The following is a 23,194-nucleotide window of genomic DNA, read 5'->3' on the forward strand; positions in this document are numbered from 1 at the left end:
CATATAACTCAATTTCATTTTTTTATGGCTGAGTAATATTCCATTGTATATATGTGCCACATCTTCTGTATCCATTCATCTGTCAGTGGACATTTAGGTTGTTTCCATGTCCTGGCTATTGTAAATAGAGCTGCAATGAACATCGGGGTGCATGTGTCTTTTTGAATTATGGTTTTCTCAGGGCATACGCCCAGTAGTGGGATTGCTGGGTCGTATGGTAGTTCTATTTTTAGTTTTTTAAGGAACCTCCATACTGTTCTCCATAGTGGCTGTATCAATTTACATTCCCACCAACAGTGCAAGAGGGTTCCCTTTTCTCCACACCCTCTCCAGCATTTACTGTTTGTAGATTTTTTGATGATGGCCATTCTGACTGGTGTGAGGTGATACCTCATTGTACTTTTGATTTGCATTTCCCTAATGATTAGTGATGTTGAGCATCCTTTCATGTGTTTGTTGGCAATCTGTATATCTTCTTTGGAGAAATGTCTATTTAGGTCTTCTGCCCATTTTTGGATTGGGTTGTTTGTTTTTTTGATATTGAGCTGCATGAGCTGCTTGTAAATTGTGGAGATTAATCCCTTGTCAGTTGCTTCATTTGCAAATATTTTCTCCCATTCTAAGGGTTGTCTTTTCGTCTTGTTTATGGTTTCCTTTGTTGTGTAAAAGCTTTTAAGTTTCATTAGGTCCCATTTGTTTATTTTTGTTTTTATTTCCATTTCTCTAGGAGGTGGGTCAAAAAGGATCTTGCTGTGATTTATGTCATAGAGTGTTCTGCCTATGTTTTCCTCTAAGAGTTTTATAGTGTCTGGCCTTACATTTAGGTCTTTAATCCATTTGGAGTTTTTTTTGTGTGTATGGTGTTAGGGAGTGTTCTAATTTCATTCTTTTACATGTAGCTGTCCAGTTTTCCCAGCACCACTTATTGAAGAGGCTGTCTTTTCTCCATTGTATATTCTTGCCTCCTTTATCAAAAATAAGGTGACCATATGTGCGTGGGTTTATCTCTGGGCTTTCTATCCTGTTCCATTGATCGATATTTCTGTTTTTGTGCCAGTACCATACTGTCTTGATTACTGTAGCTTTGTAGTATAGTGTGAAATCCGGGAGCCTGATTCCTCCAGCTCCATTTTTCTTTCTCAAGCTTGCTTTGGCTATTCAGGGTCTTTTGTGTTTCCATACAAATTGTGAAATTTTTTGTTCTAGTTCTGTGAAAAATGTCATTGGTAGTTTGATAGGGATTGCACTGAATCTGTAGATTGTTTTGGGTAGTATAGTCATTTTCACAAAGCTGATTCTTCCAATCCAGGAACATGGTATATCTCTCCATCTGTTTGTATCATCTTTAATTTCTTTCTTCAGTGTCTTGTAGTTTTCTGCATACAGGTCTTTTGTCCCCTTAGGTAGGTTTATTCCTAGGTACTTTTTTTTAATGTGTCTTGTCTCTTCACTTACATGCTCTCTTTAGGGTAGATATCAGCTATTTTTGCCTGCTCAGCATCCATTTCTTTTTCTGGTAATGGCATGCTGATTTTGCACTGGAGACAGCTCAGTGGCACTGTGAATCAAAGCACCATGGTCTGCCCCTCTGAAAAGCTGGTGTGACACAAGCTGCACCAATCCAATTCCCTCTCTCAGATTTGGTCCTCAAGTGGAGACACAAAGATAGAAAACGGCCAGAGCTGATTTTGTCTTACAGCCATGTCAATGACACTGGCCATGGTTCCCACCACCTGGATTTCTGGAACTACTCTGGGTACTAGCTTTTTTTTTTTTTTTTTAAAGTATTTGTTTATTTATTTTATTTTATGGCTGTGTTGGGTCTTCGTTTCTGTGCGAGGGCTTTCTCTAGTTGTGGCAAGCGGGGACCACTCTTCATCGCGGTGCGCGGGCCTCTCACTATCGCGGCCTCTCTTGTTGCGGAGCACAGGCTCCAGACGCGCAGGCTCAGTAATTGTGGCTCATGGACCCAGCTGCTCCGCGGCACGTGGGATCTTCCCAGACCAGGGCTCGAACCCGTGTCCCCTGCATTGGCAGGCAGACTCTTAACCACTGCGCCACCAGGGAAGCCCTGGGTACTAGCTTTTATCACCAATCCTATGAACTACCACAAGAGCCTTCCAATACACTTTTTTTTAAACCTTACTTACCTTGAGTCTGTTTCTGCTATTTGCCTATAAAGAACTGTAAGAGATACTCTTCTGGAAGTGAGAGACCAGGTCTCCCAGTTCTTCTCTATGACCTATCAATGTATCCTTCACAAAATAAGTACTCAATAAATGTTGGTTAGCTGATATTCTGAGGAAATATATCTCAGGATGAAATATCTTCCATCACTTAGCTGTGGCTTATTTGGATGGTTGGGAATAATTCCAAAGTTTTCCTTTGGTTAATTTATTTTAAGGTTTTGTTGCACCCCATAGTGATCATGAAAGCAAAGATTACCTCTTGCTTCTAGCCAGACAGACGCTGTTTGCCTTAGAGACACAGTAGAAGCTTGAGTAGATCCGTAGAAGGTCTAGCCTTAGAAGCTCAGGGTTGGTGGAACTTTCAAGGCCATTTAGACTAAGAGGCACCTGCTTTTACTGTGAGATTTCAGAATCGGTAGTGCTCAAAATACTAGTCAATGCTCATAGCCAACACAGTAACCCAGTAAACACCTTTAGTCATTAAATTACAAGTTGACTCACTTTGTGAAATCTTTCAGAGTACAGAATAAATTAACTTTTGGCAAACTGAATTACAGTTCACATGCTCTGGTGGAGCTTGCAAATTAAAAAAAGGCAATGACAAATTCCTTTGTAAACTGAAAAATCCTGATGCAAAAAGCAAACAAACCAAAAAAAGGGGCGGGGCGTGGAGATTTTCGAGGACATGCATTACTATTTCTGGAATTTTTTTTTCTTAAAGATACACTGAAGAGGGCAATAATATTATTTATATATTACTGATGTATTATTAACATCAATATCTATATCTACACCTGCACCTATATATGCAGAGATGTACCCTGCTGCATGGTTAATAATAGTCCCAACTGAAGAAGCCCAAAGTACCTCAAAAAGGAAAATTCCACAGGTATTAGAATCTGAGCTATATGTGCATTCATGAAACAATGTCTACAATGATTGTGTTCAAAAACAAAAAAGCAAGTTGATGAACAACATGAAGAGTTTGATTATTAAAAAAAAGCCTATGTGGAAAGATATATTTAGATGGTTAAACATAATTATAGGGGGTCTGGAAGCCTCAGACATCAAGAAGACTGGAATGTTCTTCCACAGGGGATTCAAAATCAAACTTATTAAACAATGAAAAAGATGGAAAAAGTCCAACTAAATTCTGGCTTTTCTCATAATGACTACCTTAAGTGCTTTTAGAAACAGCAGATTCTTCTAAAATAATGTTAGTGTCCCTATTGCCCTAATCAGGCACACACTTGCTCCCTCCCTGGGTTCCTGCATCGCTGGCAGGGGTGGGAGTTTACTGCTCCCACATTTCATATATATTTCTGTATTGTTAGAATTAAAAAATAATGAGCATGCATTACTTTTTAGAACCTGAAAGTGATGTAAAAAGGAAAAAGAGCAGAAGGGAGTGCTCTGCGTACTGGAAATGTTCTGTATCCCTCTGAATGGTGGTTGCATGCATATATAATATGTAGAAATTCATTGAGTTAAACACTTGAGCTTTGTGCACTTAAGGTAAATTATATCAAAAACATTAATTAATCCTATCGAACCTTTAAAAATAATGGCTCTAAAGACTGATATTAGAGTTGAAGAGTTACCTGCACTAAGACAAAAAATCTTTTCTTCCATCTCTTCCAGACATTCTTACCGATGGCCCATAAATACCTGAAGGAAAGCAGAAAGACCAGAGATGCATTAATACTTGAGCTAGTGAACTGTTCAGTTCGCTTCACCATGAAGCTGGGTGCTCACAAACAAGGAGATTCACAGGGCTCAGGATCAGACAGCAGACTCTGGAGCTGTGTGGTTGACGATAAGGAAGAGCAGCAAGCAGGGTTTATTTTGGCTGATAGGAGGAATTGTGGCCCATCATCAGACTTGACTTAGAACCTTGACTGATTCCAGGAAACACCTGGGAACATGTTACAGTGTGCCTTAATTTGTTTATGTGCTAAACGTCTTATAGGTAGGGAAACTCCTGAAAGCTGTTGCACAGGAGAGAAAAAAAAGCGTGCTAAATCTCACAACTCCAACTCTTTCACCTCTTGTCAAGTCCCTTTCAGGAAAACCTTTAGTAAACAAAGCAAACCTTGTTTGCTTTTGCTGTAATTCCGGCAAATGTCGTTACGTTACAGAAAGGAAGTTTCAAGTCTGCATAGAAAGTCCTCCCTACGCACGTCCCCCTCCCCGAATTGCTCTTCTGTTGATGGAAATTAATCTTTATGCAGAAAAAATTTAGTTAAAGGAGGGTTGAGAACAACAAAGGCACACTTCAAAGCTGTCTGGAGATTTTATGATCAGTGTTACTAATTCATTCATGAATTACCCCATTGGCCTGATGGATTGATACACATCGAACTGGTATTGATCAAGGAAGAGAGGCTGGTGGTTTTCAAGCTCTACTGGACCAAGTGAAGAAAGATCTGATCATACTCAAACACAATCAAATCCTCGAGTTCCAAAACTGGCTTTATGTGCTATCAAAAACCAACTGGACAACTTCCAAATCCCCACTTCACTTGGAATCAGACAGAACTTCCGCTTTGGAACACAATGAAGAATGCACCTAATTAAAATGTACACTGTTTGACAAATTTCAGGGGCTCGTAAGAGTGGCTGGTGGCCGAAGTACTCAGACCTTCATGCCAGGAACCTGAGTCTTGCGGGTCCTTTTGCTTCCTCATGCTGATTCTTCAATTACCAAGTGCACTTGATTTTTACCTCCTGCAAAGTTCCTTACTTTGCTCACCCCTCCACTCTTTCAGTCCCAGCACACATTGTATGGCCACGGTAAACCACAGACGAAACTCTTAATCGGTTTCACCAGAATGAGTTTCATCCTCCTCCTGGCTGTGGGACGGATCCTACCATCTGCATGTATGAATTTCCCTGCTGAAACTCCTTCAGTGAGTCTCCCCCGCGAGGAGAGGGGAGCCCGCAACTTTGACCACTCATCTTGCACTTCCGTGATTTATCCCAGATCGGTCCATCTATTGTATGATTTACTTGCCTTTTTTCTTTAAATTGACTTATTTAACATGAATAAATTTATTTTGAAAGGAAACTTTACACTGTAGCTTTGATATACTAATTTTATATTATATAACGCACATTAAAATACGTAAGTAACTGCTTAACTAATATATGCTTGTCTGTATACCACTAAACAATTTTGTGTACCATCAGTGGTAAGAAGAGACCCAGGGAAACCTTAGCCTATAGAAACAAAATGGAGCATCTTGACCTGGCCTAAAAATGACTTCGTTTGCCAGCTATGCTTCACTCTGTAAATTTAGCTTCTGTGTCTTATATTATCTGTAATTCCTCACCACACCCTAAAGTTGCACACCCCCATAACTTTGCACATGTTATGGTGCCTGGAATGCCTTCTCCCTGCTCCTTATGTTAGAATTCATATTCTTCCTAAGTTTGAATCCTTACCGTGATGTCATCACCTCCTGGGCCCTGCAGATAATTCTGCTGGTAGTTACAATGATCACACTGCTATAATTTATTTATTTTCGTATGTATTGTTTCCATTGGATTGTGAGTTCCTTGAAGGAAGGAAACTTGTTCTCTTTTCCTAAATTTTCCTTTCTAAATTCCTAGCACAGCATTTGATGTATGGTAGGTGGTCAGTATACATTTGCTATATTTCAGTTAGTTCTGAATGCCTTGGGAAACTAGAGCCATCTTTATCAAACTTTCTGATGAGAGTTGCAAACACTGCATAGAGACATGCACTCCACTGCCAAGTTCTCTGAGTTTGTTTTTTTTTTTCTCCCAAAATATATCCCATCTATTTCTACCTCCACTGCTACTCCCCATTCAAGCTACCATCATGTCTACCCAGACCACAGCAAGAGGCTCCTCTCGGGTCTCCCTGCTTTCACTCTAACTCTTTTCATTACACGGCAGACAGAGTGAGCTTTTAATGGGCAAATTAGATCAGGAATACACTCAATCTAAATAAGGATGGGAAACTATGGAAGGGTTTTAAGCAGGGGAGTGACACAATTATATTTCTACTTAAGATTATCCCAGTGGCTGCTGAGTGGTTAATGCACTGTAGATGGAAAAGGCAAGAGAGGAGGCAGGGACACCAGTGAGATGGTTACAGTGGTGCAGACCACAGAGAGAGGATGGCGGCTGGACTGAGGCTGAGGCCGTGGAAGTGGCTGGACGGCTGGTAAGTGCATCAGCCCCGAGGCCAACGTGGTCAGCTCTGTTTACGTGGATTACCCAGCTGCCCTGGACGGTGCTCTTAACCTTCTTGAAATAATATATAAATGTATCCATGGCAGAAATGGACATAACAGGAACCCTCAGCCAGGTCTAAGGAGAGACAGGGTTATTGGTCTGTACCGATTAAGAGTATAGTGTTCCAGTTCTAGTGGTTAATCTGAGATGTTGGACAAGATGCTTCACCACTCGGTGCTCTGGAAAACAGGGCCAGGAATGGTCCCTCTCTTGCAGGGTGGTTGTGGAGATTAAATGAGATGATGCTTGTGAAGTATAAGCACGAGGCATGGCAGGAAGTAGATGCACAATAAATATCAGCCTTATTATAAAACATCTTTGAGTACAGAGGTAAGCATATCATTACGAGTAGTTATTAATAGCTAAATATGTGACAAGAAATCTCCTTGGACATATGTACATAGGGAAATAGATGAATTAAAAGATAAAGACAAAGGGGGAAAATTTTTCTATTTTTAGTAATGCCTAGTAAGGTTGTAACTCTCATGCTTTTCTGGCCGCTACTACCAATTTTTCTTACTTGTTAACTTGAATCCACAAAAAGAGATTCAAAACAACAAACACAGCTATGACCTCTAAAGAGTTTATAGTTTTAACTGATGAGAACAGAAGTAGGAAAAGGAGTTCACGTGAACCCACAGAATGTAATTCATATGGCATCATTAATTTTTTCCTTCATAATAAAAATACTAGCTACTGCTCGTGAAGTCTTACTAGTCTTCTGTGTTGTGCCAGGTACTTTATGTGAATTTATTATACCCACCTGGAAGGGTTAAGAGCTTGAATCTGGAGCTTACGTTGCTTAAGCTTATGTTGCTTACGTTCCTGTATGACCTTGGGCAAGTTACTAAACTTATCTCTACCTCAGTTTTCTCATCTGTGCAATGGGGACAGTAATAATGGTACCTACTTCAAGTGTTGCTGTGAGGATTAAAGAAGTTAATGAAACATAAAGTGCTTAGAACGATATCTGGCACAAAGTAAGCAATTATCACTCGGTATGTCATTATGTTATCACTCCTATTTTACAGCTGAGGAAACTGAAGTTCAGAAAGGTCAAGTAATTTCTCTAGGGTGCCAAGCTGGTGAATGACATAGCCAGAATTTACACCCAGAACACTCTGGTTCCAGAGGGCCCTCTTCAGCATGCTATTCTTCCTCTTATAGATGACAAACTTTGGTTTCTTTATTGAACTAAGAACATGAATGGCTATTCCAATCAAACAGAGAGGACTTGTGGTTGAAGGCTTCTGAATGGGAAAGCTGAGTGGAATCAGAGGAAAATGAACAATCCTCCTTTGGAAAGTATCATTTGGTTTGCATGAAAGAAGGGCTTTCCGTCTGAGGCTTCCTCAGAATTTATTGCTAATTTGGCACATACCAGATGTCAAAACCAAGAAAAATTGAGGGCTACAATGTACAGTTTCTGTCTAGTCAGCTGTGGCTCTATATTTTCTTAGGTTGAAACACGCTCATTAAGCAGAATGAAAAGTACCTGGAGCAGATGGAATTGTCATTGTAGACATACAGGTGGCTTCCCCCCTCCAGTTCTTCATTCCATAGACAGATCTACCTGTGTGGGCATTACTGACCCTCAGCTACCTCTTCAGGCCATCCAGATATTTGGAAATCTGGATTTATGAATAGATAATCAACATTCTAGTACAGTGAGCCGAAGTTTAGCTGAGGGGTTACATCTCAAACTCAAGGTGGAAATACCTAGGTGGGAATTCTGGGTCCTTAGGTCCTTAGGCTTAGCTGCCCCATGCCTCAGTTTAATCAGCTGTAAAATGGGGATAGCATAGGATCTACTTCATTTGGTTGCTGTGAGGACAGATGGAGATGATGCATGTCAAGTTGTTAGCACAGTAACTAGCCCCTAGTAAGTGCTCAGTAGACCTAACTCTTTGCTCCCTGCAAGAAATGCACTTTAAATCTAAAGACACAAAGAGGCAAAAAAATAAAAGGATGGGAAAGGAATTATGATGCCAACATTGGTTTTTAAAAAATCTGGAGTGGTTATATTTGTTATTACTGTCACACAAAATAAATTTTAGGACCAAGAATATTACCAGGGATAAAGAAGGTCATTTTATAATGATAAAAGGGTCAATTCATCAAGAAGACACAGTAATCTTAAATGTTTATGCATCTAATAACAGAGCTTCAAAATATATGATGCAAAGATGGACAGAACTCTTAAGTAGAAACAAACAAATTCACAATTATAGTCAGATTTCAATACCTCTATCTCAATAATTTGCAGAAAATCAGTAAAGATTTAGAAGATTTAAACAACACTATCAACTAAGCTGATTTATTGGTCTAATTACAGAAAATAAGCCAACGGGAAATAAAGTGGAGTCCTAAATATATTGAATTAGGTCAGTCTAGGTAGTTCTGTTTGAGGGTCTGTGTCAATATGAGTGGTGTCTTGGGGACTTATGGGGAAGGGAGAGGAGTGTGATGGTTTTGAAAACACGTCTAGAGCAATGGCACAGGTAAGAAGGTGGAAGAGGAAAGGGGATTTTAAGAAGCATGGGTAACTATTTTGTCATTCATTTTGAAAGATGTTTTCATTGCGTATATAGACTTGAGTACATTAAAGGTGTTGCTCCTCTGTCTTCTCACTTGCAATGCTTCTAACAAGAACTGTTTTATTCTTTTGTGTGTAACATTTCTTTGTTCTCTGGTTGCTTTTATGATTTTCTCTTTATCACTGGTTATTAGCTTTATACTTACACTGTACCTTGCTGTAATTTTTTTCATGTTTCTTAAACATGGGTTTGTTGAACTTTTTGGATGTAAGTTTTATAGCTTTTATTAAATTAAAAATATTCAGCCAAAAAAAAAAAAAAAAGCATGGCTAAGAGTTATAAGCTGCGGTTCACTGAATGAATTCCAAGTGGAGCCATGGGAAGCTCTGTATTTTATTCATGTTTCAGGTCCTCAGTTACGTTGATTTCTTTCATTTCACATGGAAAGAAATAACACAATTCTAGACCTGGCTCTGATGCTTACTCTGACTTGGGCAAGTGTGTTCACCACTCTAATCCTCAGTTTCCTTATTTGTAGAGATTCATTCATTCACATTCATTTATGCAACAACTAATTTATTGGACTTTTACTACATGTCAGGCCCTGTACTAGCCTCTTCGAACAAAGAAGGCAGATGCCCCTGCTGACAAGGAACTCAAAGTCCAGTGGGGAAGACAGACAACAAAATAATAAATGAAGAAATAGCTGGTATGTGAGATGACTGTAAGTGCTCTGGTGAAAACAAAGCAGAGTAAGAGACAGACAGAGGACACAGATGGGCCAGGAAAGGCATTCTGATAAGGTACAGAGACACACAGAAATCAAGGGGAGCCATGTGGACATCTGGGTGGGGGAGAAGAGGCATCCAAGGCAGAGGAAACAGTGGGGACAAAGGCCCTGCAGTGGGGGTACACACGAAGTCTTCAGGGAAGAGCAAGGAGGCCAGGGAGGCTAGAGCCGTGATCAAGGTCAGATAGTAGTGGTGTCCTTATTAGATAGGGCCTTGTTGCCACAGAGACAACACTGACTTTTATTTTGAACGAGATGGGGAATCACTGGAGATTTTCTAGCATTCAAGTGGCAGGATCTGACTTGTGTTTAAAAAAAAATTACTCTGGCTTCAGGGTGGGAAAGAGCCTATAGGGGGCAAGGACAGCAGCGGGGGGACTGCTGACAAATGCAACAGGTGAGAGGGAGAATGAGGGAGGCCTGGATTCGAATGATGATGTGGAGGTGGTGATGAGAGGCTGAACTCTAGATTTACCTTGAAGGTGGAGTGACGAGAACTTGATGATGGATGAGATGAAGGGTGAGAGAGAGAGAAAAGTGTCAGATGACGCTGAGGATGTTGGCCTGAGCAGCTGGGTGAAGGGAGAGGCCATTTATTAAGATGGAGGGATAATAATAACTAATCCTTGGGAGGCTGTTTCAGGGATAAAATGAGATAATGCATGTGAATGCACTTCCTGAACTTGAAAACACCATATGGATATAAAAGATGAAAAATTAGAAAGCCACTGAGGCGCTGCTCATTCTCAGATATCCCCAGTACTCATGTCTTAAGGCCAAAAGCCAGTGTTGATTTTCTCACTGACATTTTTCTATTCAATAAAGTTATTCTGAATGGCTCAGTGGCTCATTCCAGGAACCACAGTCCAGCAACAAGGAGTAATTCACAGTAATTCTGAGGTTTCCTTTAGGTTTTAATAAACATCTAAGTAGACACAATTTATAACCTGAGTTGATTCTTAAAAATTCCTTTCTCTCTCTCATTCTGTAAGCTGTGACACTGTTCTGATATTTCTATCCTCCTTCCCCATATAATAGGGCTTCATAAAGCTATTTTACGTTTAAATGGAAAAAAATGTAGTTCACAACATTTTTATTTTCCTTGAATCATCCCTTGGGTAGCTAAGGTTGTCCAGCCCTGATTTAGGCCACAGTGGGTCTGACAGTGTTTTTAAGGCACCCACTGTCCACCTTTCAGAGCTGCCCTAGGCCCTCCTGGTATATTTCCTGGCAGGGGTAATTTTTAGATGGCAGCCTAGTAAAATGAAATCACTGTGGAGCTTCTCAGAAGTGAGTTACAGATTTCGTCTATCATCCGTAGGGTCAAGATGGTCTGAAATATGTTAGTAATTTTACAAATGAATCAAGAGAAAAATTTCTTAATCCAGATTGGTTAGAGAAATGAAGAGAATGTGGGAAATGGGAATTTGTCCAATAAGGAAAGTAATACCTACGTCAAGTGCTTGTCGTGGGGATTAAACGAGAGAGTGTTTGTAAAACTCCTAGCCCAGAGCTTCAAAGGGGCCTAGAAAGTGGGTTGAGCTACTGATCTTTTTAAGGAAGTTTCTTTAAAAAGTAGGTTTAAGGACAGATATATTCATTCATATTTCTGTTTCTCTTTTTTGTCTGCTCTACCCTCTTCACTTCGCCCTCTTTCCCTCCATCCTGCTCACTCATGCTCTCATTCCTTTAGCAAATATTTACCGAGTATTTACGAGCCAATGCTTTGCTTAAGACACAAACGCTGTTCCTGGGTGCTACAGGAACCTAACAGAATTCTCAAATCCTTTGTCTTGAAACTAGGATGTTTTTATTGCAGAGGAAGGGATATTAGGGAGAAATCTCATTTAACATTTTGGGAATATATGCCAGTAATATGATAAGAAGGAGGAAAAGCTGACCTTAGAAACATGTCACAATCATTTTCATGAGATGGTAATTGAAATGAGGCAAAGCTAGCCCCTCATCGTGGACAGCTGAAAAAAGACAGAGTGTATAGCAGGGGCCTGGCTCATTCCCCTACAGCCTTCTCACGGCCACAGGCAGAAGACCTTTGCCAAAATCCCACCTAAAACTCTAGGAATACTTTGGCCTCAAGACAATGCCATGTTCTGATGAACCTAGGGACAGGACAGGAATAAAGATGCAGACGTAGAGAATGGACTTGAGGACACGGGGAGGGGGAAGGGTAAGCTGGGAAGTGAGAGAGTAGCATGGACAGATATACACTACCAAATGTAAAATAGATAGCTAGTGGGAAGCAGCTACATAGCACAGGGAGATCAGCTCGGTGCTTTGTGACCACCTAGAGGGATGGGATAGGGAGGGTGGGAGGGAGACACAAGAGGGAGGGGATATGGGGTTATAGGTATACGTACAGCTGATTCACTTTGTTATACAGCAGCAACTAACACAACATTGTAAAGCAATTATCCTCTAATAAAGATGTTAAAAAAAAAAAAAAAAGACAATGCCATGGAAATTCTCCAAATCCTAGCCAGAGCTCAGGCTCAGCAGCCAGTCTCTAGTTGGTGGGAGACCTTTGCTTCCTTTGGAGTTCCCCATGCCCGACCCCCTCCAATACCCTCCCTAGTAAGTATCTATCTTTCACTCGAACTTTGAGCCTTCTTTGTTCCCTAGAACTCTGAGGCACCAAGGCCAGGGCGCTGCTCCTTACTCTGACTGCATGCTGCTGTGGTGTGCTCAGCTGCTGGGATGTACACCGCCTATCCCAACCACACCCTCCTGAACCTCTCACGGGCTTCTGTTTAAATCTGTCTTAATCAGTCACCAGCCCCTGGTATTGGGTGTTTGAATTCCCCACATCTCTAGCACATAACCAAGCTTCAATTTTCATGTCAGTTTTATTACGTTAAGTCCTTTCACAAACACATAAGCAGAATGATAGCTGATTGGCAAATGGTACCTGCAGAATCCTTGGAAAACAACCCATTCCCTTCCACTGGTTAAACATTCCCCTAGTCAGAGGTAAATGGCCCAGCTCCTTTCTAAGTGGTCACATTTTCTGAGATAGTGGTGTCCAAGCAATTTAGTTTAATAGGCAATGGGGCTCAGCATATACCCACTTGCCAATAAACATTTCCTACACAAACCATTGGTTTGATCTGCAAAATAAAACTACATTTTATCTATTCTTTTTATCCTACTTGAGATTACTTAATTGGTCATTCCTCTCAAACCTTAAGAAACTGAAGACAATCATAAAATTTCTACTCTCTGGTTAATTTAAATGTTATGCTAAACACTAAAACTGATTCAGCGTGAGTTGATTGTTTGAAGGTTGCCTACAGCAACTTGCTTACACCTCCTGGATATGGTTGTTAATGAAGGTGTAAGTGCATGATTCAGAGAATCTGAAAGATCTGGATGCCTTTAAGGAGGTATGTGAAGCCAGTAAAACCTCTTAGACCAGAATCACCCAGCATGAGTCTAGGAAGGTTTTGAACTGTACTGGAAATTCTATTAGAAAAGGATGAGGCAATGACCCTATCCTGATGGTCTAGCAAATGCAAATACAGTAATCATAAGAATTGAGGAAGCTTATACAGTAAATATCAAAGTCATGTATTTTAATAATCTCTCATATTTCTTTGGCTTTTCTTCCATGTCGTTCTCTGAAGATCAACCTTATTTTTATTTTTAAATATTTTAAGAAATGAATGGGGTGGGTCCAAAATTACCACTCGGAGAAGGAACACTTACCCAGAATGCTTCATGTTTTGAGGCTTATCCATTCGGACAGCAAGTTTGATTTTGAGGTCTTGATCGGGGCAGTTTTTGGAGACTGTCATTTTGTGCCACTCTGACTGTTTGGGGCTGTTGGGGGTGGGATGGAGAATAACCTGCAGGGGAAAAGGACAAGCGCATTAGCCAGAAAATAGGAACAATGTTATGGGCATGTTTTCATAGACGAGAAACTTGGCTGCTGAGAATTGAGGGTCTCATCCATGTCCCACAGCCAGCGGGAAGGCAGTTAAATGAAGTGGAGGCCTGGGCATCGGACTTAGCTCCAAGGCTCCACCTACCAGGGCTGGCTGGTGCCAAGCAGCCCGGCCTGAGGACAAAACTGGCATTCTTTGCTCTCTTCTCTCTCTCTCTGGCTAATTCTGTAAGAGTAGGGATCACGATTTCTGTGATCCTGCTTTTGTACTTTTCTAAAGTTCAGAAGTACTAAAACAACCCTGAACTGAGAATGCACTCCACACATTACTCTCCTCAAATAAGAAGATGGAGGTATAAGAGAAAGGAGTGTCCTTCTATATTAGAGAGAACCTCTAGTCTACCCTTTTTTCCATTCATCAGGATTTCTTCCGTTATGTCAAGAGGAGAAATCCTTCCGAGGCTGCAGGGGAAGAGGGAAGGGACCATATCTGATGAGAAATGTGAGACTTAGAGGTGAGAAGGAACGTGCTTAGGGTCCCACATTTCAATGTGATTTCACCTGGACTTGACGTCTTATCACACAGCACCCAACCCTGTCCTGGCCCAGAAGGAAGCGCATGCAGCTTGAAGAAGGACCTGCTCTTAGGAAATGCCTTTCACCAGGGTGCTTCAGAGTCGGTGCTGTGACTTGCATCTTCTGTCCCAGTTCTCACTGTCACAGATGCTGTAAGTGAACCCAGAAGGGGACCCACTTCTCCAGTAAATCCACTTTTTCAGGAGGCAACGAAAGAGTTCTCACTCAGGAGCCCCATGGGGTCTAGGAAATGTGCATTCAAGGAGGAGTGAAATATTTGGAAAATCCCCTAAACGAAGGGAATGTGGACGAGATACAGGCACAACCAAAGCTGGGCCTGCTAAGATCTGTTTCTGCGGTGGCAGTGTGCCCTGCTTTGGTGCAGGCTGTCTGTTTTTTCCAGGGACAGGGAAGGCAGGCTCCTTTCCTGGGTTCCTTTCACCTCTGCAGAGGGACAGGAGGGGCTCAGAGTCTCAGGGTGGACACTCTCGCCTTCTAGGTGCGGTGTCGGCCTCACCGCCATCATGCAAGCTTGGCCTGTGCTTGCAGAGTAGACACACATGCTTTTCTGTGTGATTGTGGAACAAGAGCTTTGAGAAGAGGAGAAGATCATGGCAGGAAAATGAAATCAGCCCACTTGACATGCCTTGCTTGCTCTGATTTTTGACCCCTTCTGATTCCAGGCCCAGCCCTCTTTTTTCCACTAAATTCCCTCTCTTCGATGAAAAAAAAATTGTATATTCTTGCTAAACCCAACATTTGAGGCTTCTCAAGGTCTAATGACACGATTAAAACACAAGAAGGCCTGATTTTTCAAACCGGAGGCTGCCAACTTTTTTTTTGATCCTGCCCTACTTCAGTAAAATATTTTTGAGCAATGAGCCAAATATCTTTAAATAGATCACTAGTAATATAAAAATATATCAATATAAATGTATAAATATCAAAGATATATCCATGTATCTTTTACATGATGTATGTTTACTTTGTATTAATATACTGCATTATTACATATCTCATAAAACATACACAGAAGTTTTAAAAAGATGGGCTAAAGATAAAGAACTCTATTTTTATTTTTAAAAATTCATTTATTTATTTTTTTGGCTGTGCTGCGCTGCTCGCGGGATCTTAGTTCCCCGACCAGGGATCGAACCCGTGCCCCCTGCAGTGGAAGTGTGGAGTCCTAACCACTGGACCGCCAGAGAATTCCCAAAAAACTCTATTTTTAAATATCTTGGTAACCGTGGTGGCTTTGTACCATTATTCGCTATAAGTTATGGTACCATATATATGTAAGGCAAGGCTCATTGTTGAGGATACTGGATGCGAATCCGTGGTTCAAGTGGACTTGTAGGTAATCTCAAAACGTCTCCATTGACCTCTCATCCTGAGTGCACCGCACTGTTTTTATCTCGTGACGTGGATGGCAGAACTACTCGTTAGCAGGACTGATGTCACCTCTACCATTTTCACGTTGTTTGCCAGGCTTGCAATACCAGTATTACCTTCAGATCAGAGCTCTGCTGTAATAGTCTTTTCGGCCATTTGCTCATTTTGTGAGGGTTAATTTAGTTGAAATTCTATCATAAAATGTAGCAGTTCACGTGACTGGCACTAGTGAACAGTGATATGCCTTAGGGTGCTGGAAGGAAATGAGTAAGTCAGGGTGCCACGGGGTCATGGAGACTTCTTGTGTTATCTCTCGAGATAACACCTGTCCCTGTATGTCACCTTGTACCATGTTCCGTATCCTGAGACCCCAGACTGTGGAAGATGGAGAGGAAGGACTTGCCGATCTCAGCCTAGCTTAGCTTCTCCTCTGTGCTAGTTTGGGCTGAGAGGTGGGGCTGGGTCGGTGGGTGATGTGTTGGGAAACAAGGAACGGGAGGAACTGGTAAGAGAAACCCCACCAGGGCCAGAACAGCAGCAGGTAAGGCCCAGGGCCTCCTTCTGCGTCTGCTCGCTTGGCAAAATCAAAGCGGGTGGGGCGCTCTGGGCACCCGGAGCTTGTTAACAGGCCATCCACCATATGGATCCTGGGCGCGCTTCCCACCGGCAATATGGTGTCCATTCGCCGACACAAATGGCCGCAGCTCACGACTGGCCGCTCCACAAAGGCTTCTTCCCTGCCGTGGTTGCTCCCTGGGGACACCTCCTCTCTAGGGTGGATGGAGACATGAGGCCACCGCAGTCCTCTTCCATCTTCATCCCCACTCCGCCACGTGCCTGACGGGCCGGCGACTCCTTTGTAAGTGTCAGCCCTGCTGAATTATTAGGGTCCTTATGGGTGCACATGAGTCCCGAGCAGTCCACGCACCTCATCTGGACATTCCAGACTGCTAGTTGAGTACTCTGTCATCTCAGCCGAGGCCCATGTGTGCTGTGCTTTGATGTGGTGATACTGATATGGGAACACAACGCATCCTCTGCAGTAAGCTGTACGTCAGCCAGCCCCAGCTTCTCTTAGTTACCTGGGTACTTGGGCAGGTCCTTCTGGGGGACGGTTTTACCCCGAGCCTTTACCTGGCTGATCCTCTCAAGCACTTAGCCTCTATGTCTCTCCTTACCTCTGCATTCCCCCCCGGGAAGGCGTGCCTGCTCTTCAGACTAGATTATGTCCCCTTGCTGTGTGCTTCCCAGGTGTCCTTTCTCTAGCAGGGCGCTCACCACACTGCATTGTAACTTCTGGTTTTATGTCTCTATTCCTTACGTTCTGTGTGGTTAAGGATTTTTGACTGTCGTTATTCCTGTTTGCTCGGTGCATAGCGCAAATGAATGGACACAGTGGGCCCGTAACCCTATTTGATGAGTACAAGGTTGAGAGTATTGCACTGTTGTCAAGAGTGTGGAGGAAAAGAAACTCTCTCATGCCTTTTGTGAAATTATAATTGGTGTATACTCTTTAGGGGACAATTTGGTAGTATCCGTCAAAATTCAAATTTCATTCAGCAAGATACTTTTTTTGAAATTTATCCTACATATATATATATACACACACACACATATGTGCAAAGAAATAAACTCAAGGTTATTCATAGAGGCATTGTTTATACAGCCAAAGACTGGAAACAATCTAAATAAATTATGATATATCTACACAGTGTATGTGGCTATGGAAACAAAAGGGAAGCCAGTATGGGCTGATACAGACTAATCTCCAAATATCCTGATATTTCAAGCAAAGTGCAGAGCAGTATGCATACAGTAGCTTCCAACTGTGCTCTCTTTCTTTTTTATTTTAAGAGGGATATATCCAAATATGCTTGTATATGCTATGCTTGTACATGCATAGAGTATTTCGGGAAGAATGCCCAGTAAATTGAAAACAAGGTTTTTCTCTGGGAAAAGATACTCAAGTCAGTTGGGTGGGATCATTAGTTTTCACTATATATCCATTTTGATTATTTTTTACTATATGCATGAGTTATTTTTCAGTTCAAAGGTTAACAAAAAGGAAACATAAAAATAAAAATGGAACAAACTAAATACTGTTGGGTGAATGAACACAGCATCAGAATCTTGAATGTGGCTATGTCCTCCTAAACTTGGGAAAAATCAGCGCGTAGAAACACTTTTCCAAGGGGTCCAAGGAATCACTTTAAAAAAGAGCACTTCTGCCCCCCAGCCGCTGTCTGTGGAGGTGCTGCCAGCAGAGGGCGCCCGTCCCACCAGCGCAAGGGCCAGGCAGGCGGGCTCCACCGCAAAGGTGGAAAGTTTCTGTGGCAGGAAGGAAGTATAAACTAGTATCTGGGGGAATGTGTCATGAGACTGGAAGAGAGTATGATTTGTTAAGAGATTAATGGCAAGCTCGTGGCCTTCACCCCAACAGCAGAGCCAAGATTTTTATTTTTGCATAGGGACAACGCCGTGTAGTAAAAATAGAGATGACGTGGCATCATTCCTGGGAAGTCACTTACCTCCTCTGGGCCCCAGTGTAGTGGTCTGTACAGGAGGAGTAATGACTGGACCTTCCTCATAGGATTCAGATAAAGAATCAGTGAGGGGCTGCACGCAGAGCCCTCAGGACAGTAGCCTGGCCAGTGGTAAACATGCAACTGTGCATGGGCCCCAACTAACTGGGTGGCTCTGGGGGGGGTGTCTCCTGCCTTCCACAGGAATCAATTTTCTCCTCTGTAAAGAAAAGACTTTGACTAGCCCAGTGTGTTTTAACTTTTTCGAGCGGAAACAGCTTTGAGAAGCTGGTGAATGCTTTGGATTAGCAAGTCCAGAAAAATGCACATACGCCCCTCCCCCCAACATGTGTAAATGGTTTCAAGGGGCTCCTGAGACCCATGGAGTGGACTCAGGTTGATGGTTCCTGGACTTGCCTCTTCTAACACTGATATTCTAGGTCTCTGAGACTCTCCTGATTCCTGATTCATGTCTTCATGGAAAAAGAAAGGTTTGAAGAAAAAGAAAAGGCAGGGTCCTTCCCCCACTCTGTGTGTCTCTCTTTCCCTAGGGACAGAAGTGAATATTTGTCATTTCTCAAAGAAAATGGGTAAACCTCTTCTTTTCTTTCATTCCCTTTCTTTTTTTGTGGGGGGCACTCTTTTTGCTATCAGCCTTGTTTACCTTTTGTTTTACTTCCATCTGCGGTCTAGGTCCTAGTAATATGATTCCAGGTCAGTTCTATAGATGAAAGCCAGATTAAGGAATTGAAAAAACAAAGGAAGGGGACTTTGCTGGTGGTGCAGTGGTTAAGAATCTGCCTGCCAATGCAGGGGACATGGGTTTGAGCCCTGGTCCGGGAAGATCCCACATGCCACGGAGCAACTAAGCCTGTGTGCCACAACTACTGAGCCCGTGCGCCACAACTACTGAAGCTGGCGCGCCTAGAGCCCCTGCTCCGCAACAAGAGAAGCCACTGCAATGAGAAGCCCGCGCACTGCAACGAAGAGTAGCCCCTGCTCGCTGCAACTAGAGAAGGCCCGCACGCAGCAATGAAGACCCAACGTGGCCAAAAATAAACAAATAAATAAATTAAAAACAAAAGAAAGCGTGGTTAATGTGTTCTTGCTGGTGTTCTTAGGTGTGTGTACCTGTGTGCTTGCTTTGGGATATTCTGTCATTTTTCTACAGATGCTGTATCAGAGGATCAGAGAGGTTAAATTTATTGGCTAATGTCACAGAGCTTTCAGAAGGGATTATGCATTCAACCAGTAGAAATGAAATTTATTAAGTCTATGTGCTGGGCTCTGGGTATAGGAATAGGGTGGTGAACAAAATAATTTTAAGTTTCACGGTCATGGTATCTCCCTTGCAATGGGAAGAGGGATGGTGGCAGGGGCAAAAAGGGGGTAGGGCGTTAAGAGGTACAAACCACTATGTATAAAATAAGATATAAGGATATATTGTGTAACACAAGGAATAGAGCCAATATTTTATAATAACTATAAATAGAGTATAATCTATAAAAATATTGAATCACTACATTGCATACCTGAAACCAATAACATATTGTAAATTGACTACACTTTAATTTTAAAAAAGGAAAAAAATAGGTTTCTCTCCCCATGGAGTTTTCCAGTCCAGTGGGGGAGATAGAAGCCAAAATTTCTGTAAATTCTCTCTGTCTCATTGGTGATAGGTTTGGTGGAGAATGTGAACGGGGAGGAGCTGAAGTAGTAAATGAAGGCGGATGGGCAGTCAGCAAAGGGCTGTCCGAGGAGGAGGTGGCATTTATATGGAGAAGCAAGTGGCCTTTGGAAGAGCTGGGCAGTGGGGAGAGTGCTCCAGGCAGAGACGAAGCCTGCTGAGATGAGAAAGAATTCGGTTTATTTGAGGGACTAAAATTTGGCCAGCGATGCTGGTGCATACTGGATGAGGGGAAAGGCGAAAGCAAATGAGGCTGGGGAGGTGGGCAGAAGCCAGATCGCCCGAGTCTCTGTGGGCTGTGCTACAGAGTTCAGATTTTACTATAAGCGGTATGGAGTCATAGAAGCATTTTAAGCTAGCAAGGAACAAATCCAACTTGTGTTCTGAAAATCTGTTTGGTACAGAGTCAAGAGCTGAGATGTAAGAAGATATTATAAAAGAAATTATTCAGATAAGAATTATTGGGGACTTCCCTGGCGGTCCAGTGGTTAAGACTCCGTGCTTCCAATGCAGGGGGCGCGGGTTCAAACCCCGGTCAGGGAACTAAGATCTAAGATCCCATATGCCGCATAGTGTGGCCCAAAAAAAAAAAAAAAGACTACTAGAAAATTTTGGGACTTCCCTCGTGAGCCAGTGGTTAAGAGTCTGCCCTCCCAACGCAGGGGGCCTGGGTTCGATCCCTGGTCGGGGAACTAGATCCTGCATGCATGCCACAACTAAGAGTTTGCATGCTGCAATTAAAATAGCCCGTGTGCCACAACTAAGACCCGGCACAGCCAAATAAATAAATAAATATTTTTTAAAAAAAGAATTATTATCTCAGTGGTACTCAAAGGGATTGGTACCACCCCTTGAGATGTTTCAGAAATTTGGGGGACATTTTTGGTTGACAAAATAATTGGTGCTGGGCTCTGCTGGTATTGAATGGGCGGGGCCCAGGGATACTAATCATCCTGCAGTGAGCGAGCTACTCCTCAACGATGAGGAATCGTACAACCCACCTGATTTTTGAATATTCCCACCAGATATGAACGGAGGTAGAAAAAACCGCTGGTGATCAAATGAGTCTAGCTCCTAAATCTTTTTTACATATACACTATAAGTGTGTTTGGCACTTTTCCAGGGAAATCAAGGAAACTTTGTTACCAAGATTGGTTCACTGTTTCAGTAAATTACCGATACTTGGGGTTTTGAGCCCCCATCCTCTGCAGGGGACTTTGTCACCTGCGCAGTGATTCTCCATATGGGAAAAGTAAAGACTCCTTCCTTGGGTCTTCAGTACGGCTGTGGTTGAATCTTTACATTTTGAAATTATTATAATTTCCCTTTTATGTCTCTTTTATATTATGTCACTGTGCTGACTTTAAAATCGTTAGGGTGTCGGTCTGTTAAATTATCTAATACTTTTGCTTCACGATAGAAAGGGTATTGCACATCCTTGCTCTCAAGGGTGTCTGGGGCTCATGGTGTTGAGAACTCCTGACCTATCTTCTGCAATGCACACAGATTTAAAGAGGGGAAACTGAGGCTTGGCATGGTTGGTGGTCTTGCCCAAGGTCACACAGTCAATGAAGAGTAGAGCCAGGGAGTCAAACCTCGAAGCTGGGCTTATCAGAAATTGGCGGTACTGCCTCTCGGGACCCGGGGACTCCGGCCCTCCACAGCTTCTTGTGATGGAGAATCCTTGTGATGGGGAGCACTTACCCGTCCCAGCTCCTTGTCCTCCAAGGCCAGGACTCCTGTGCTCTCTGTGAACAGCTTCACCTTCACAGCGGGCAGTGCGTGGGTCGTAGAGAAGTCACCCTGGGTGCCCCAGCTGCAGACAGAATCAGAGAGGTTAGTGCGGAGACCTCCGCCTGGACAACGCTAAACTTAGCCCCACCTTCTTCCTGGGTCGGGTGAATGCAGGGTTAACCCGAGGCATCGAGGCATTGAGGCATCAAGGCATGCTGCCTGTCACATCCCCCTCCCCTCCCAAGCTGCCAGAATGACAAAAAGTGTTAATTATCTTGTTAGGCAAATGCAAGACAGATGCTCAGAAAGTTGCCAGGGGTCTTCACAGAGCACTAGAAGGAATCACTTGGAATTAGCATGAAATCGAGTTGGTGAGAAATTTGCCCCATGCATTTGCTATCCCTACAAACTATTCCAGGGTAACCACTAATATTTCCTTGTAGCCTTTCCAAGAATCCCTAGTTCTTGGAAACTGCTGTTCTAGATTTTGAGATGGAGCTTCATTTGGCAGGAGCTAACACCTGACTTTACAGTGAGACCTCAAGAGTAGTGGGAAGAGAGGGAGCCCCATTTCCACTGGCATTCAAAGTTAAGTTGAATAGAGCAATGGATGAAGCTTAGTTTAGCCCTGTTAAAGAGGAACGAAGGTCGAAGGATGTGATGTGGGAAACGCCCTTCCCCACTCACTGGTCTCTGGGAATCACAGTAGATCTCCCAAGAGGAGAGCCTGGCTTACCTAGCATCTGGGCAGAGTGCCAGTCTGAGCTGACATGAGCCCCTGATGGGCCCCTCAGATGTGATCTTTTCATTCACTCATCATGCTTCTTACAGAGCCATCTCCATCCACTCTGTACCTGAAATCAGCATGATCTTCAGGAAGTATCAACTGGATTGCATTGAGCCCCTGCCCTAAACCCTTCCACGGCACCTGTTCCATTGCACTGGGCACAATCCAGACCCCGTGGTATGGTGTCCCACTCATCCACTTGAGTGTCATGGGCCCCCTGATTGTGCTACCTCAGGGCTGTTGCATGCACGGTTCCTTCCGTTGGCAATGCTTCTCCCCACCCTTCTCTTCACCCGCTACCTCTCTGGGGCTCAGCCAGAGCTGAGAACATGTCCCTTGATCTCCGAGTCTCAATTTTTTTCCAGTGTTAAACTCTCTTGAACATACTGTTTAATTTTCTGTCCTAGCAATCATTGGATTTGTAATGATTGATTTACTTGCGTGATTGTTTAACAGCTAAATCCTCTAATATTCTGTAAGCTCCATAAGTGCGTGGACTGTGTGTTTTGTTTATATTGCATTACCACAGTACTTAGCACACAGAAGACACTTAATAAATATTTGTTGAATAAATAAATTGTGCAAATATATATTCTTTTACAGAACTAGGAAACAGGAATAGATATAATGTTGTATAGAAATTTTTTTTTTTCATTTTGCCTATGTAATGGCCAATTTCTGTATTTTAAGTTACTCATTTGATATTATTTTTAATGACTATAATATTACACCTGATGGATGCATCATAATTTATTTAACCATTGTTCTATTATTGAGATTGGGCTGGACATTACTTTTTAATTTCATCTCTGTTTA

The 23,194-nt window shown here is 42.5% G+C and overlaps 1 protein-coding gene across 24 annotated transcripts in view; it reads right to left on the reverse strand.

The window, feature by feature from the left end:
* CADPS (calcium dependent secretion activator) overlaps positions 1–23,194 on the reverse strand; it is a 490,529-nt gene that overhangs the window by 174,672 nt on the left and 292,663 nt on the right. For all 24 annotated transcript variants that reach the window (XM_082412095.1, XM_082412104.1, XM_082412101.1 and 21 more), the window contains exons 7-9: positions 21,562–21,673; positions 13,503–13,642; positions 3,791–3,857 (exon numbers count right to left, since the gene is read on the reverse strand). In XM_082412095.1, the coding sequence (XP_082268221.1) occupies positions 3,791–3,857; positions 13,503–13,642; positions 21,562–21,673 (319 nt within the window). The remainder of the gene's footprint in view (positions 1–3,790; positions 3,858–13,502; positions 13,643–21,561; positions 21,674–23,194) is intronic.

The sequence above is a fragment of the Balaenoptera physalus genome, assembly GCF_965194825.1.
Source record: "Balaenoptera physalus genome assembly, chromosome: 11".
Classification (NCBI taxonomy): Eukaryota; Metazoa; Chordata; class Mammalia; order Artiodactyla; family Balaenopteridae; genus Balaenoptera; species Balaenoptera physalus.